Raw genomic sequence first — 15,257 nt, 5'->3', positions numbered from 1 at the left:
TTGCGTCTCAGTATTTTTTCTTTAATTGAATTTCTCTTGTCAAGACTGACATTCAGACTGATTGAAAGAAGTTGAAAGGAGAGATTTTAATTTCATGTCACAATACAGCAACATTCAGCAAGTAATACAAACATTACAATCACAGGTTGGACGAGGTGTCCTTCACCCTCAGTACAATGTTGTGCGTTGCGTTTTCAACCTCCTCATATATTCTCCATACTAAGTGCAGTTCAATGACAACGCAGCACTACGACCTGCACACTGGCTCCAGCTTTGATGTCTAAAAAGATCAAACAACCTACACATACAGCTAATGACTAAAAATGACTCGTAAAAAATATAAAAGCAAAATACTCTCAATGTAGAAAATGGACGCACACGTAATATTCACAATGGGTCTGTTTGACAGAGCAACTTAGAATAATAACAAGTGTCTTACTGCACCATGTCTTTGTATACTGTACATACAAACTATATCACTGGTAGATTTTCCTCATGTTGGAGGTTACAAAAAAGGTAGAAAAAAGATTGGTCAGCAAGACCATATGACCAAGAAAGTGTCATTCATATAATGACTTAACCATAGTATACATATTGACAAAAACAAAACAAAACAAAAAATCTCGTTTTGGACAAAAAAAAGTTTTCTGAGACACGGGCACAGAGCTGTTGCCCTCTCCTGTCCAAACCATTCTTGTGCTTCTTCACTCCCCTCCGCAGCTGTGCTCATGCCACTACTATTCTGATTATCCTTGTAAAAGAGGCCCGTCTACTCACACCACCAACAGGGTTTCACTGTATCTCCCCTGCAAGACGTTTTAAACATTAGGGGACAGCGCCCCCCGTGGGAAGAGGCAGGTATATCACATTTGTAAACAGGTATGGAAACTGACAGAGTAGAGTTCAGTAGTTAGTACAGTAGAGATGCTTCATTAGGCTCCAAAGGAAATGAAAGTAACTGTAAAAGGTGAAACTGTAACAAAAACAGCTATTCTGTCATGAATATATGACCAGTTGTGTTCTGTGCAGTTTGTGCTTAGTGCAGTCATTATATTACATTTAAGCTGGTGCTTTGGAAAGACAGAAACAAAACAAAACAAAGAAAAAACCAAACAAACAAAAAAACAAGAAAACAAAACAAATGACTAATCTCAGTAAGGAGACCTCAAAATCTTCTTCAAGAAGTTTCTGTTTTAAGCAAAATAACAAGCATGAGCAGACGAATGGCAAGTGAATGAAATCTTTCACAGTATGATTTTTTTTTTTTTTTACAAAACAATAAACTGGATTAGAGCAACACAACATGTTAGTCTGACAATAGCCACGGGACCAAGAGCAAGAAAGCATGAGATTAATAACTAACAAAGCACCTTGACAAGCTTAGTGTTTTTATCTAGTGGAGAATTTGGTGAGCTCCTTTCCCCAGAAAAATGTAGGTCATTTTTTTTACGTAATTTGGAATTATTGGGGGAAAACCGGGGAAAGCAGGGGAGAGATCGGGGGCAGAGGCTCATTGGATTGGGGTGGATTGAACGTGGAAAATACCCTGTGCATTTCTGTCTCTCCACCTGAACAGGCAACTGTTCAACGATCAGCTTTTCGGCTGTAAAAACAGACGTCGTGCACAAGAGTAACATTTTATGCACAATAACATTTACAATAGAGGCATAGTCTTAGCCCACAGAGAAGGACTGGCCTGGCATTTTGGCTCTGAATGCAAACGCGGCTGCATCAACAGTAGCCCCATAGCAGCAGACATTATGTCTCTACAGTCACTAGACCTGAGTGCTCCACAATGTGACTAGCTACAGCTCGAGGCTCATTTTGTGCAGCACAGGTGAAGGGTTAAAGGTGAAAGTGTAAAGAGTACGTTGGGGTGGTGAGGGGGGTTTTATACTGTTAAGAGCTTTGGGGGGCTGCACTCCGATCGATACTGAGCATGAGTCACACTTGAGATCCATTTTTTTTCAAACATTACAAACCGTAGAAACGTCTGATTTAAACATTACAAAGCGTAGAGACGTCTACTTAAAGAGTGGCGGAAGGCCTTTTGTCTCGGACGTGTCCGCTGTATCGTGTTGAGCGGTGACTTCAAATACTTAGACATCTTTGTTTACTTAAGGACAAAAAGTGGATAGAGGACAACAGAAGGAAGAAAAACAGATTCACCTGAAACCACAGAGACAAATACAACGCCACTTCTCTTTGACTTGGACACGTAATATGGAAATGAGCGGGGTAAGAGTGCAACATCTTTGCGCCCTACGCCCCCCCCGCCACGTCCTGAGCTCTGGTTGGGGGGTTCACTCTGATGTATCCCGCTCCTCAGGCACAGACATGAAAATCTTCTGGCAGAACAGAGTGAATATTTCTGTGGAGAGACAAATCCAGCAATTCATACATGTTATGAATATTTAGGAAGATTTCTGCAAATTGACTGCAAATACTTGCGTACATCTTCCACAATGTTCATAATCAGTCCTCATTTTCTTTAAAATACAGCAAATACAGGACTTTCTTTTTTGTAATACAGCAAATACAAATGACTGTCTGTGCTGCTGACACTAATAGTGTTCCAAATCATTTTCAGCAATACGATATGCAAAGAGAGAGCAGAACACAAGATGAAGATGCAGATATGCATTCAAAATTTGCATACACAATTTGTTTTCTATTGGTCAACTCTGGGTGTGTAATGTCACAGATGTGTGTAGTGTATCTGCTGTGAGCATAATCAGATATTCTGTAACAGTATAATAATGTCCGCTTACAAAGCATTAATAACACTTAGAAAATAACGAATAAATGATGAACAAAATATTAACACATTTTAATGAATGCAATACTATGTTAAAAAGTTTGTAAAATCTTTAAGATATTATTTGAAGATATTTCATTAAGTTCATATTAAAATCATTTGTTAATGTTTTGTCCATCATTAGTTTATTATTTACTTGGGCTTTATAAGCAGACATTATTATTACATAAAGTGTTACCAGACATATCAGGGACTATCAGGCATTCTCACCGAGGACCTTCTGCACCACACGTGGCTTCTCCCACTTGTACCCGAGCAGGTAGAAAGGGATGCCCGTGAGGATGATGCCAGCGCCCACCAAGCACTCGAACGGGGCGGCCCAGAACGACACCACCACCATGAAGGCACAGCCCAGCACAAACAATACAGGGACCACCAGCGGGACCTGAAACAGCACACACGGAGAAACACACGCACACACACACGCACACGCACACACACACGCACACCAACACGCACACACACACCAACACGCGCACACCATAATCATTAATCAGCACAAGTGATCAATAAAGCTACAAATACTGCTATAAATCATCAGTAGCGACATTGAACGTGATCATGGCCACCTGTGACACACACTGAGTGGTATGCACTCCAGTTCATACTGTATATAGCCCGTATTCGGGCGTGAAAGCAGGTAAAAGCAAGGGGATTCTTTAAAGGCAAGTGACTTACTTAATTAATGAAATCCAACTGAATCCAAGAGTCTATGCTACATCTTCAAAGCTGCATAAATAATGTGACCCTCTCATTCTAATAAAATACAATAACAGATTTGCCATCCATCAGTCATTATTTCAGTTGTTTTGAATTCCATACACCATTGCAAAACATTTTGTACTTTCACCCCCACATAATAATATTAACCCAATGCCATAAAATATGCAGGTCTCTTGGAACAGGTCGCCTCCCTCACCTCCACATAGAAAGACTCCTTAAACCTAACAAAGCTCTTTAGACTTGAGCGTCACATACATCTATTCAAAGGGATTAATTCCTTAAGACTGATATTGGCAACTTCAGGAGCTAATCTGTCGGTATTTGTTTGAGGTGCTGGAGGGGGGGAGGGAAGGGGGTAGGTCCTCGTATGACTGTCTTGAGAGGAAGACGGGGGCAAAGACCATGGAAGTTAGGTTGTGGTGGATGGTGCAGGAGAGCGGTCAGTGGCCCAGATCAATTTTGAATTACATTTTCATACGTTTTCATTGCATGGCATTACATGCACGGCACCCTACATATGAAGACCTGAGAGTAACAACCTTTTGCAATAATTCCCCCACCCCCACGCCCCCACTCCCTTCACAAACTCCCCAACTCCCCCGATCTCCAAAGCTGAGGAGTTATGGAGCAGAAGGAGATTAGACTGAGTGTGCTCTGCTGTGCTGAGTAGAGGGGGCCTCCGCGCTGCTCGGCTAGCTATTGCTGAGCCACACTTCATCTGTGCAGCCGAGCAGAGGGCCAGCACCGAACAGGATAGGACAGGACAGGACAGGACAGGCATGGGTTGGCATGACTAATTACTACAGCCCTGTGTCTGTGCCTCATCTCCTCTCTCTTCTGTATGCTCCATTGCCTGGTAGGGTAGGGTATATGAGGATAGCACTCTCACGCTACAGTAAATGCTGCTAATGACAACCTTGTGCCAAGATACGATTGTTGGCTACACATGCTACGTTACATCTATTCAAAAAAGAACAAGAGTGCGGTTCTGGGGGAGAAGTGGGATGGGGAAAAAATGCCCTCCACCAGTGCAACGCTGCCCATACAATTTCTAAACTTTCATCCTTACATCCTTAGTTGTGTGTCTTTTGTGTTGAATTCCACAATCAAAGAGAACATTATGCGTGGGAGTTGAGATTGTTGTTCCAAGGCAAGGGAAGGCATCTTTCGACCTTTTTGTAGAGCCTCACCATACAGTATTTTTGTTGCAGCTACTGACACATACTATGGCAAGCTGCTTGTTTGAAAGGCGAGACTCTAAGGCTCATTTTGGTTTTATGTTCCGGCTAAATAATGGCAACTTATTTTTAGCAAAATGCCATGAAATATGAAATATGGCAACTTTTGCTAGATCTCTAGATTTTGACTTCCAATCGTGTTTGTGATTCAGTGATTGTCTGCAAGGTTTTTTTCATCACAGTGTTACAAAAAATTCACATAAAATGTGTTTGGAATGTCTAGTTTCGTAATAAAGTAAAAAAGTGGGGGGTTAAGTTCCAGCATTCAACACATGACTTTGGAAACGCATTACTACAGTATCATTTAATGGGTATTGCCACTGACCTTGATGGGTCTGCGGAGGTCAGGTTTGGTCCAGCGCAGCCACAGCATGCCTGCGATGGCCATGCCGACACACAGCCACGTGAAGAAGCTGAAGAGGTTGATGACGGAGAAGATGTCCTTAGACAGCGCGTAGAACATGGACAAGCAGCACTGGAGAAGAAAGAGATAGACACGCAGAGAGAAATGAAGGCAGAAAGACAAACAGATAGATAGTCAGACACCTAGACGGACAGTACATCACACAGGCATCAAGGGAGGATGAGAGGAAGACAAAGAGAGATTATTGCCTGTGTTATGTGTATGCTGGAAGACACCATAATTTCCTCTGGGATCAATAAACGTATTCTACTCTATTCTACTTTTCAGTAACACGTGTGTGTCCCACACCGCACCAAATGGGGTTTTGACAGTGATGTGGATGGATAGAGAAGAATTGAGAACAGATACATATTTTCTACATGCCATATCCCAATGGAAATGGGTCTCAAACAACATACACAAAATGCGTTGTATAGGATAACTTGCCACACAGTAAAAATACAGTACTTTGTTAATTCAAAACTTAGAGAGTATTGTGGGATCAAATACACTCTAGAAGATGTTAAATATATTCTCTTTGTGTTAAATTAACCCATTAAAACACTGCCATTCTGGTAACAGCAAATTTATAACGCAATGACCGAGTCATGGTGCATTACTTAAGGCCCTCTGTTATGTCATAGTGGAGTAGTACTATGGTAATGAACCTTTCAATGACTCTTACAGCGTGCCACTGGTGGTACGGCATGCATTATGGGGCTACCACTACAAAATGTTACTGTGTATGAAGCCATCGTGTGGCTTGAACGTACGGTGAAGATGAGGGAGGGCACTGGAGTGAAGAGGTCAGTGTGCACCAATCCCAGAGCGGCAGGCAGCTGTCCTTCACGAGCGCCGGCGTAAAAGAGCCTGGTGAGGACACAACATCATCTATTTTTAATGACACTTGAGCCAGTTCAGCACTGTTTCCCTGTGCCTGTTCTCTCATGTGTAACTGTGAGAGTATCTGTTTTGACTGCAACGACAAATTGTGTTGTCTCTATAGTCTGGCATGCTGGTACATCATTGAATGACAAAAAATGTTTCCCACCATTATTATAAGTACAAAAAAACACACATAAAAAAATAGCCCGAACCTATAAGTGAGTTCACTTACACAAGGTAGAAGACTAGGTTTGGCTAATTGACTCATAGTAGGCTACTATACAGGGAAGAAGAAAGATATCCTTACCTGGCTGAGGTGAACAGACTGCCGTTGACTGCACCAAAACAGGACAGCCCCACAAAGACTGGTATCAGCCAAGACATGACACCCAAATGGAACTCCCCGAACGACTGTAAAATGCCATTAACCAAACATAATGCGATGACTGAATGCTTCATGACAACATCCCATCTACAGATATGCAAGATCATACGCTATAACACACACACACATACTCACACAGGCACGCACACACACACGCAAACGCACACGCACATACATGCAATAGACTGTATATTTGACCAAAAACTTTTAGGCAAAACATCAACATACCACGGCAACAGCTTCAGACTCCACCATGACCTGTGGAGGGATGGTGGTGAAGTACGCCATATTTGTCAACACATACACGATAGTCACGATGGGCATGCTGATGATGATGGAGAGAGGAAGGTTCCTGCAGAGGGGAGAACACCATAGTAGTTAACGCAACAAAATCTAATTAATAAGTCAATTAAATAAACCATCAAATCAAATGCAATCCAATCAAATGAATAAGTCAGAAGTCAATTCATAAAATGCAAAATGAAAAGAGATAATAATAACTGTAATGATTCTACTGATAATATAAATCAATATATATTTCTTTAAATGACAAAAAACAAATCAGTAAAATACCAAAAAAGGATCATAACAAATTGAAAAGTGACCATATGCCCGTACAAATTTAACTGTGTTGCAAGCCTGGGCATAAAATGAGGGTCGTATACGTGGGATTTGAACATTTACACTGAAGAAGCCAGTTAGTGGAAGAGAGAGACAGGTCAGACAGGCAGGTCAGGTTGCAATTTTCGGTGCGTGTCTGTGTATGTCTTCAGGTGATTACCTCTCTGGATTGATCATTTCCTCTGTGACGTAGTTCAGATAATTCCTGTGGACAAACATTAACCTAATCAATTCACATGCACAAGCAAAGCAAAGTGAAAATGGTCCATTCAATTATGTGAACTTATGCAATGATACACGGAAATGACACCACTTGTAAAGAATTGGTGTGTAGGTAAATCTTGTTTATGAGTTGGAATGAATGTGCTTGTGGTCAATTGCACCCCTTCTCCTTTCCAAATAACAAAACAATGTGTGTACCAAAATATTTTTTGTCAGTTTTGTCAATATTCATGTATTCATTCATTCATTCATTCATTCATCCGGTTGGAATGATGTCCCACAAATTTGCTTGTGGTTACGTGCAACCCCCTTCTGCTTTGCTTTCCCACTGTTCTACATATTTACCATCCTCCATAGGCAAACAGGCCACTGTACAGCCCCAGCACTATGTTGTCCACACCCATCTTGCTGCCCTCAAAAGCCAGCTCTGGAGTAAGGTAGGGGACGTCACCTGAGACACACACAGAGACAGACACACACACACACACACAAAGACACATGATATGTGTCATTATGGTCCATCAATGGCACTAGCTCAGAGCAGTCCAAACAGGTCCTTTTATATTCCATACTGTGAAGTTATGATCTGCTCTGACGCATAACCACACACCATCTTCTCTCTCTGGGAATTCATAAATCTGTCGCGTTATTGGTTGGCAAACTCATTTCCGCCGTTCTGAGTTTCTATGACAACTATCTGGCTGGGTGGATGGAGAAGGGGGGTGGGGAGGCGGGGCTCTTCATTTTCGCTCACCAGAATCGAAAAAGAGCTCTGATCTTGACTCAGTGACAATGCCAGCTGTCTGCACACCATGGAGGGAGCTAACGACTGTGTCACTACATCTAGAGGAGATTATGCAAATTAATTCCAATCGAAGAAAGATAAACCAAACACAAATGCCAATCGCAATCTGGATGAAAACAAAAATAAATGATTGAGAATCCACAGAGTCCATGGTTCATTACGCTACATTTTGCTGACGCTTTTATCCAAAGCAAATCACAATTTAGGCGCAGGGTATTGGTTATGGTCCCTGGAGCAATGTGGGGTTGCTGTAGATGTCTTGCTCAAGGGCACGGCAGCCATTGATGATTGGGGATTCAAACCTGCATTTTTCCAGTCAAAAGACCAACTCCCTAACCGTTAGTTTAACCCCCAAATCATACTATTTAAGATGGGCAACATGTTGCCTGCACACCATGGAATTAGCTAACAACTGTGTCACTACATCTACAGTAGATTATACAAATGAATTCCAATCAGAGAAAGATAAGACAAATAGAAATAAATACCACACCTGTGCCAATCTGGATGAAACCAAATAGAATGATGATTGTGAGGGCGAGCAGCTTGGATGCTGTGAACATGTCCTGGACTTTGGTGGCGGCTTTCACACTGATGCAATTCACAAAGGTCAGTGAAGCTGTGGAGGAGAAGACGTCAATACAGGTGTCAGTCATAGAAAAAAACACTGTTTGCACTTCAGAGAGCTGTCCGGGTCAAATTCAAATGTCTTAAATACTGTGCAGTGAAAAGGGCATGGTCAAGTTGGCATTTTAAAATGTGAGATATTTTATCTGTTAAAATTTTTAGAAATTGTCCACTTCATTGAAGCTGGGAACAGAAACGGCATCAAAGCCTTCCCTTTATTATATATTTATTTTTCATAATTACCATCAAGCTAGAGGACTTTTGTAGACATACCCCAACATCAAAAATCAACTTGTTACTGTGAAAGATTATTTTTGATAGCATGGTGATGTAAATGTTTGAGAAGTTTAAGACTATTAGATGACCTTCTAACGGCATACCAAACAAAAACTGTTATAGAAAAACTACAAATGACCTATAGAACAAGGTAAAGAATATTTCTGAGGTAATGGTATTTCGGGAACTCTTCAGGGAGAGTAAGCACACGAGTAGCAGCATTCAGTAGAACAGGAAACACCTGTTGACCAGAAAAGGGAGAAGTACAACCATGTGTAACAGATGCAAAGTAGTAGAGTTCGGGGTAGAACGTTAGTAAACCTCCCTACCGGAGCCTCATATGGTAGCGCTGAGCTATTGGGCTGGACCTTTAGCTCAGCGGTATCGTGTTGTGTCTCCCGCGCCTGAACTGGAGCCTTGACTGGTAAATCAGGGGGTTCGAGCCCTGAGGGCCAAACTAGGGCAGATGACCTCAGTTACACATGTCTGTGCAGTGTGCAGTCTTGATTTGGTGAAGAAGAAGACACATGGGGTGGTGGTGTAATGGGGAAAGTACTTTTTGGAAAAAATACATTGATATTGAACTAGTAAGCAATAGTATTTAGTTTTTCTCCTTGTGATGTTAAATATTTACTACGGTACTTGGGTGTAAAAAGCCACTTTGCTATCCATTTATTTCACTCAAAGAGTCAGCAATTCCTGGAATACTTTTCACCTCTGACTCAGACACACTTACTGCTGTGATTACTACAGTATGCACAGAATGTTTATTGTCAGAACATTTTAGAATTTAGAAGAAGATTTTAGAATAATCATTTTAGAATTATCATATTATAACATTTAAAAAATCAGTCTAATTTACAGCTGTTTGACAAACTATTTATCCTGCTGATATCTAAGAGTCCCTGAGAAGGACTTTGGTGGTGACAAACATCCTTCTGTCCCTGACATCAAGCTTCAAGGTGAAAGGCAACAGGAAAGGAATAGAGAAGTGAGCTAGCAAAACAAGACAAGAAACCAGTCAGAAAAGGCCTGACGAGCGTCTCCAAAAAGAAACAGACAGGAAAAGGAAGGTGGGGGAGATAGCTGTTTGTGAGATACAGGGAGGACGGATGAAGGATGTGTCTTCAACTCAAGGGTGTGAAACCTTTTTCCATTTGAGGGGCCATTTCATATTTTATAAAGTCCTCCAAGGGCCGTAGGGCCTACTATGAACACAAACCAGGATCTCGTCAGACACTTAAGGCCTATATTGAAGGTGGCCACTGACGACCTTTACAACAGATCCCACCTTCACTAGGTCCCCTTAAAATATAACTTGCTTCTATTGCAAATGTAATTTCAAACATTTCTTTACAAAACATATATTTCATATGAAATTCTGCCTGGGCCGAATAAGACCGCCTCAAGGGTCATAAACGGCGCCGTGATACATAGGTTCCCCACCCCTGCTTGACCTGAAGCGTGAGGGAAGGGGCTTTAAAATGCCCAAATGATCGTCCACCAGTCCATGGTTCATGCTAGCCAAGATGGAAAACATGCTAATCCATTGCATGTGGTGGTTTGTTTGGGTTTTAGCTAATACAACTCTACTTAGTGTCTTGCTCAAAAGTTGTCGGGCAAAAACTTAAATTTTGTAACAATGACCAACATAACCAACATTCTAAGAGACTCAACAACCTAAACCCTCAAAAGAGAGGGATCGATGAGTGGAGGAGGGGATGGAAACAGTGGAGTGGTTTGAGGGAGTCAAGAGCTGTGGTCAGTGGTCAGTGCTGTGGTCAGTGTCAATCAACCTGCTGCCACTGCTTAACTGAACTCGTTCTGTAAGTATCAGGTACAGCTCCTATCTTTATTTTCACTTTCAGTTTGCTTAACCGCTTGGATTCAGTACCAAAAGATTAATTATGGAGGTCTTTTTTACCATAGTTAGTTACAAAGTCTTTTTCATGAAGATAAACATACTGTACAGCTGATTTTCAGGCCTCAGCTGACACAGCATGTTATTACTACATGTTTTACTACATGGTCCCACACGCATGTACTGCCTACTGAATAAGTAATATTCTTCAGGATGCATCTCTCCTCATGAAACTCAGCTGCCTACAAACCCCCAGCATATCTGAAGGCACTGTATTCGCTGTGATGAAATAATCTGTAGGTGCAATTGTATGATCAGTTGCCTCCCTAAATATATCTTATTTGTAGCTGAAACCAGATAGAAAATCAGTTGAGTCATTGTATTGATAAAGAAACCTCTAAACCCTCTAAGACTTAAGGTCTTGAATCTTAAAGATTACTCACTTAGACAGAGGCAGGCAATGAGCTTGGCCGCCGAGTCAGGCACAGGGCAGTCTGGGAAGATGGGCTTGAGCAGGTACTTGGCGAACACCAGGGACACCACGTACTGCGAGGACGGCCGTATGATGAGCATCTCGATCCAGAGCTTCAGGAAGGCAGCCAGCTCTCCGTACACCTCCAGGATGTAGGTGTAGTCCCCTCCCGACTTGGTGATGGTGGTGCCCAGCTCGGCATAGCACAGCGCCCCTGCGGAAAAATGTTAAGTCGGTCATCTTAGTTTTTCTTTATTTATTACAATTCATATATTACAAAATTGCCTTCATTCCTAATATTTGAACCAGGGAGAATTCCTCAAATAGTACATGTAAACTTTTTCCAATGAGGTTTTTTTTTCTGTCGCGTTGGTTTGTCTGTCTGTTTGTCTGTTTGTTTGTCGGTTTGTTTGTTTGTTTGTTTGTCAGCAGGATAACTTAAAAACGTATGATCAGATTTGGCTGAAACTCAATTGATTCAATTCTGGTGGTGATGCGGATCACAAACCGGAACCAGGACCTTTTTTAAGATTCTTCACCATTGCTAGCCTAGAAATCTAGACGCCCCTAGTGACCGCAAATTGAATTGAATTACGGACTAATTTTGTCATTCCAATTTCTAACTCCACAAAAAGAAGGCTGAATAAAGATAAACATGGTAACATGGTCAAATGTAACATGGTCAAATGCTCCATCAAACAGCTTCCTTGGCGGAGGTCTGCACTCTCAGAGTGCATCTAGTTATTATTTGAAACAGGGGGAAGTCCTCAAAAAGTAAAAACATTTATAGACGAAAGCTTTTCTGTATTAGATCAGGAAGAGCTCATTCATCGTTGTGTGTATCTGATCTGCTCAGTGCTGTCAGCAGAGCCCTACCCATGGTGGAGACCACGCCGCACACGCTCCAGATGATGAGCGAGAGGCCCGTGGAGCCCACCTCCTTCACCACGCCCGTGGGGGACACGAAGATGCCCGAGCCGATGATAGTGCCGATGATCATGCCCACGCCGTTGAAGAGCGTGATGCTCCGCTTCAGCTCGATCTTGCCCCCTGGAAAAAATGAATGAACGAATGAATTCATGAATGAATGAATAAATGAATGAATGAATGAATGTTTTTTTTTTTTTTTGTCTTGTGTTCGGGAGCCATAGAACAAACACTTAGACATACAGTACAGACCATCACAACAACACACAAAGTCTAAAAAAACATACAGTCGCCTGTCTAGATTAAAAATAAGATACGGTAATAAAATAAAATGATACACAGAGTGCCCTCTATAAATATCCTGTACCTTTTGCGCCGTCTTTAGTGGGGGATGAGGCGGCCGACTGCTTCTCCTGCATGGGCTGGTCCTCAGCCACAGTGCTCTCCTCTGCCTCTGTTGGGCCTGGGGTACGCCCCACCACACACACACACACGCACACCCCCAAAAAGAAAGTGAGGCGCGAAGTCGGGATTTGGATGATGCAATATCAGCCATTTTTTACATCACATTCTGCATGGGTTCTTGGCTGACCAATAATGAAGTACACGCACGCGCACGAGCACACGCACACACGCGCACACACACACACACATGTATGCATGCACACACACTAACACACATTGTGACTCATACCAACCAGATTGTAAATGAACTCAGGAGACCCACATTTCTATTTTAAGGATGTGCATTCATTGTGCTTGTGATGCACAGCATACAAAAACCCTGCTAGATGATGCAACTTTACTCAGACATGACACATTCACATTGTACTATAAATTGTGTGCACCTACTAATACAATTAAACAAAAATCATGACCAAGTTATGAGCAGCTTTTGCATTGCACACATAGGCTGCGTGGTCAGTTCATTCACGTGTAACACTAACCGTATTACTTATATCATTGTATACTTTCGGTGAGAGGACTTTGTAACGTAGACTGTAAAGCTGCATGATTTAGATCCTAATTTATGTAGGCTACTAATTATCCACTCCATACCTGATCACATGCACACAGCTCTCAAACCTAGTGTATTGTGCAGTCATTACACATGTCATTGATAAAACACAGATTTCATCTGAAGTGAGTTTCCCTCCCGAAGTGTCTATATTCATCTCATCCCCATCTCTCCACAAGCTTGCTAAACCTCCATAACAAGTTGAGGAGATGACAGAAAATACCATCGATCCCGATGTCTTTTTTCATCCATCAGCATGAAATGAATAATCAATATTTGGTTCATAATTTGCAGAAAGACTTTTTCATGAAGCCCTTATAAACCAAACCTATCACAACATGGACTGCACTGTGTGTCGGCTCTCAGCTCTCAGCATCACCCTAATCACATCAGTTCATCAGGCATGTGGTGACATACATTAACACACAGGGCTATTGTAATGCTCTATTCATTTGAATACCTTTTAACAAATGGTAACATAGTTATCAGAAATTAACAAACAATAGCTAGAACAAGTGGGAGCTTCCATGAATGATCAAGTCCAAAGGCATCCCTTATGCATGTGGTGATACTACACAGTACCATGTTCAGCTCTTTACATTTTAATATACTGTACTATCAAAACTAGCAAATAAATAAATGGAACTATAGCCAGAAACAATTGGGCAGTTCAGTGCCATCATTATTCTAAAAGGATCCCCTCAGCACGTGCTAAGTCAATGCCGTACCAACTTCAAGCCACGGTGCTTGAATAGAGCCCCACAGAGTCTAATTCTCTTTCTCTGTGAGCCAAAAGAGCATGTGCTGAATTGCCTCAGGCCCACACAGCAGCAGCTGCCGCCGGTACACAAGAGGCATTCACAGACACAGGCAGCCTGTAAGGTGCACCTGTAAGGGGAGAGAAGAGACACAGAGAGAGGGAGAGAGAGGGAGTGAGACGGCACTACCTACCCTCCATTTTCTCCTCCGTCACCTTGTTCACGCTCTCCCGGCTGCGGGATTTCAGCTCCGCCATCCTCTCCTCTCTAATGCTGATGGCCTCCTGTCCTCCTTTTGGCTCCTCCCTGGGCTTGATTACTCACAAATACACGGCCAACACACATGCGCAGGCGGCCATGCGTACGCAGACACAGACACCAAACACACGCGCGCGCTCTCTCTCTCTCTCACACCCACACACAAAGGAAACAGTCGCCTCCTCTCTCTCTCTCGCCCTCCCCTCCCCCTTCTCTAGCTCTCCCTCTCCCTCCCTCCCTCCTCCTCCTCCTGCTTCTCTGCGTCAGAGCAGAGGGATGCTCTGTCTGTAAAGGAACAGGTCTACCCTGTGCAGTGCTCACTTACAGCCATTCTGTAATCTCCTGTTCTACTAGCAGACTGAATCATCTGTTAGTATTTCTTTGTATATTTCTATACTGGTTGTAGGTTAGGTGTTAGTATATTACAGGCAAGCAATGTGTTGTGATGATAACAATACACATTACACACATGCCTGATTATACCCCCTCTAGTGGACAGAAGAGGAATGAGAGGCGCCTAATCCTTTGCATGTGGCCCCATAATTCCATGTGACAGAACCAGACAAGCTGGTCAGATAATTTCAAATACTGCCAACTCCACCTGCCTCAGAAAGCCTTTTCGGTTTGTCTCACAAAAGGTTAAAATTGTTAGCCTAAAACACTGGAGGGCATTATCAACTCTATGGGTGGAATAGTAAAACTGAACTGAACAGGTGAAGGAGAGATCAAATCAACACAAATTAATTAAATTCATTAATCAATTAATTTCGATAATGTATGTGATTTTATTTTCTTCCCTGTTTGACTTAGGGACTTAGAGAGAGCAAATCAACACAAATTAATTAAATTAATTCAGCAATTAATTTTGAAATTTGTATGTATTTTTATTTTCCTCCCTGATTGATTTTGGGACTTTTCACATATTTGTTATTATCACAGGACAGTGAAGCTGTGACTGGG

At 42.1% G+C, this 15,257-nt stretch overlaps 1 protein-coding gene across 1 annotated transcript; it reads right to left on the bottom strand.

Moving 5' to 3' along the window:
- Positions 1-11: 11 nt before the first annotated feature.
- On the bottom strand, positions 12-14,432 carry LOC134457218 (large neutral amino acids transporter small subunit 1-like). Its single transcript, XM_063209109.1, has 13 exons — positions 14,233-14,432; positions 12,631-12,726; positions 12,213-12,386; positions 11,308-11,550; positions 8,594-8,719; positions 7,641-7,746; positions 7,234-7,278; positions 6,681-6,804; positions 6,375-6,478; positions 5,956-6,052; positions 5,105-5,254; positions 3,029-3,203; positions 12-2,371 (listed from the first exon to the last, which is right to left on the bottom strand). Exons 1-13 carry the CDS (start codon positions 14,294-14,296, stop codon positions 2,304-2,306), a joined length of 1,572 nt encoding a protein of 523 aa, XP_063065179.1. The 5' UTR covers positions 14,297-14,432; the 3' UTR covers positions 12-2,303.
- Between the last annotated feature and the right edge of the window lie 825 nt (positions 14,433-15,257).

The sequence above is a fragment of the Engraulis encrasicolus genome, chromosome 10, assembly GCF_034702125.1.
Source record: "Engraulis encrasicolus isolate BLACKSEA-1 chromosome 10, IST_EnEncr_1.0, whole genome shotgun sequence".
Taxonomy (NCBI): domain Eukaryota; kingdom Metazoa; phylum Chordata; class Actinopteri; order Clupeiformes; family Engraulidae; genus Engraulis; species Engraulis encrasicolus.
Note: the sequence above shows the minus strand (reverse complement) of the source record. Positions and strands in the feature narration are given on the sequence as shown.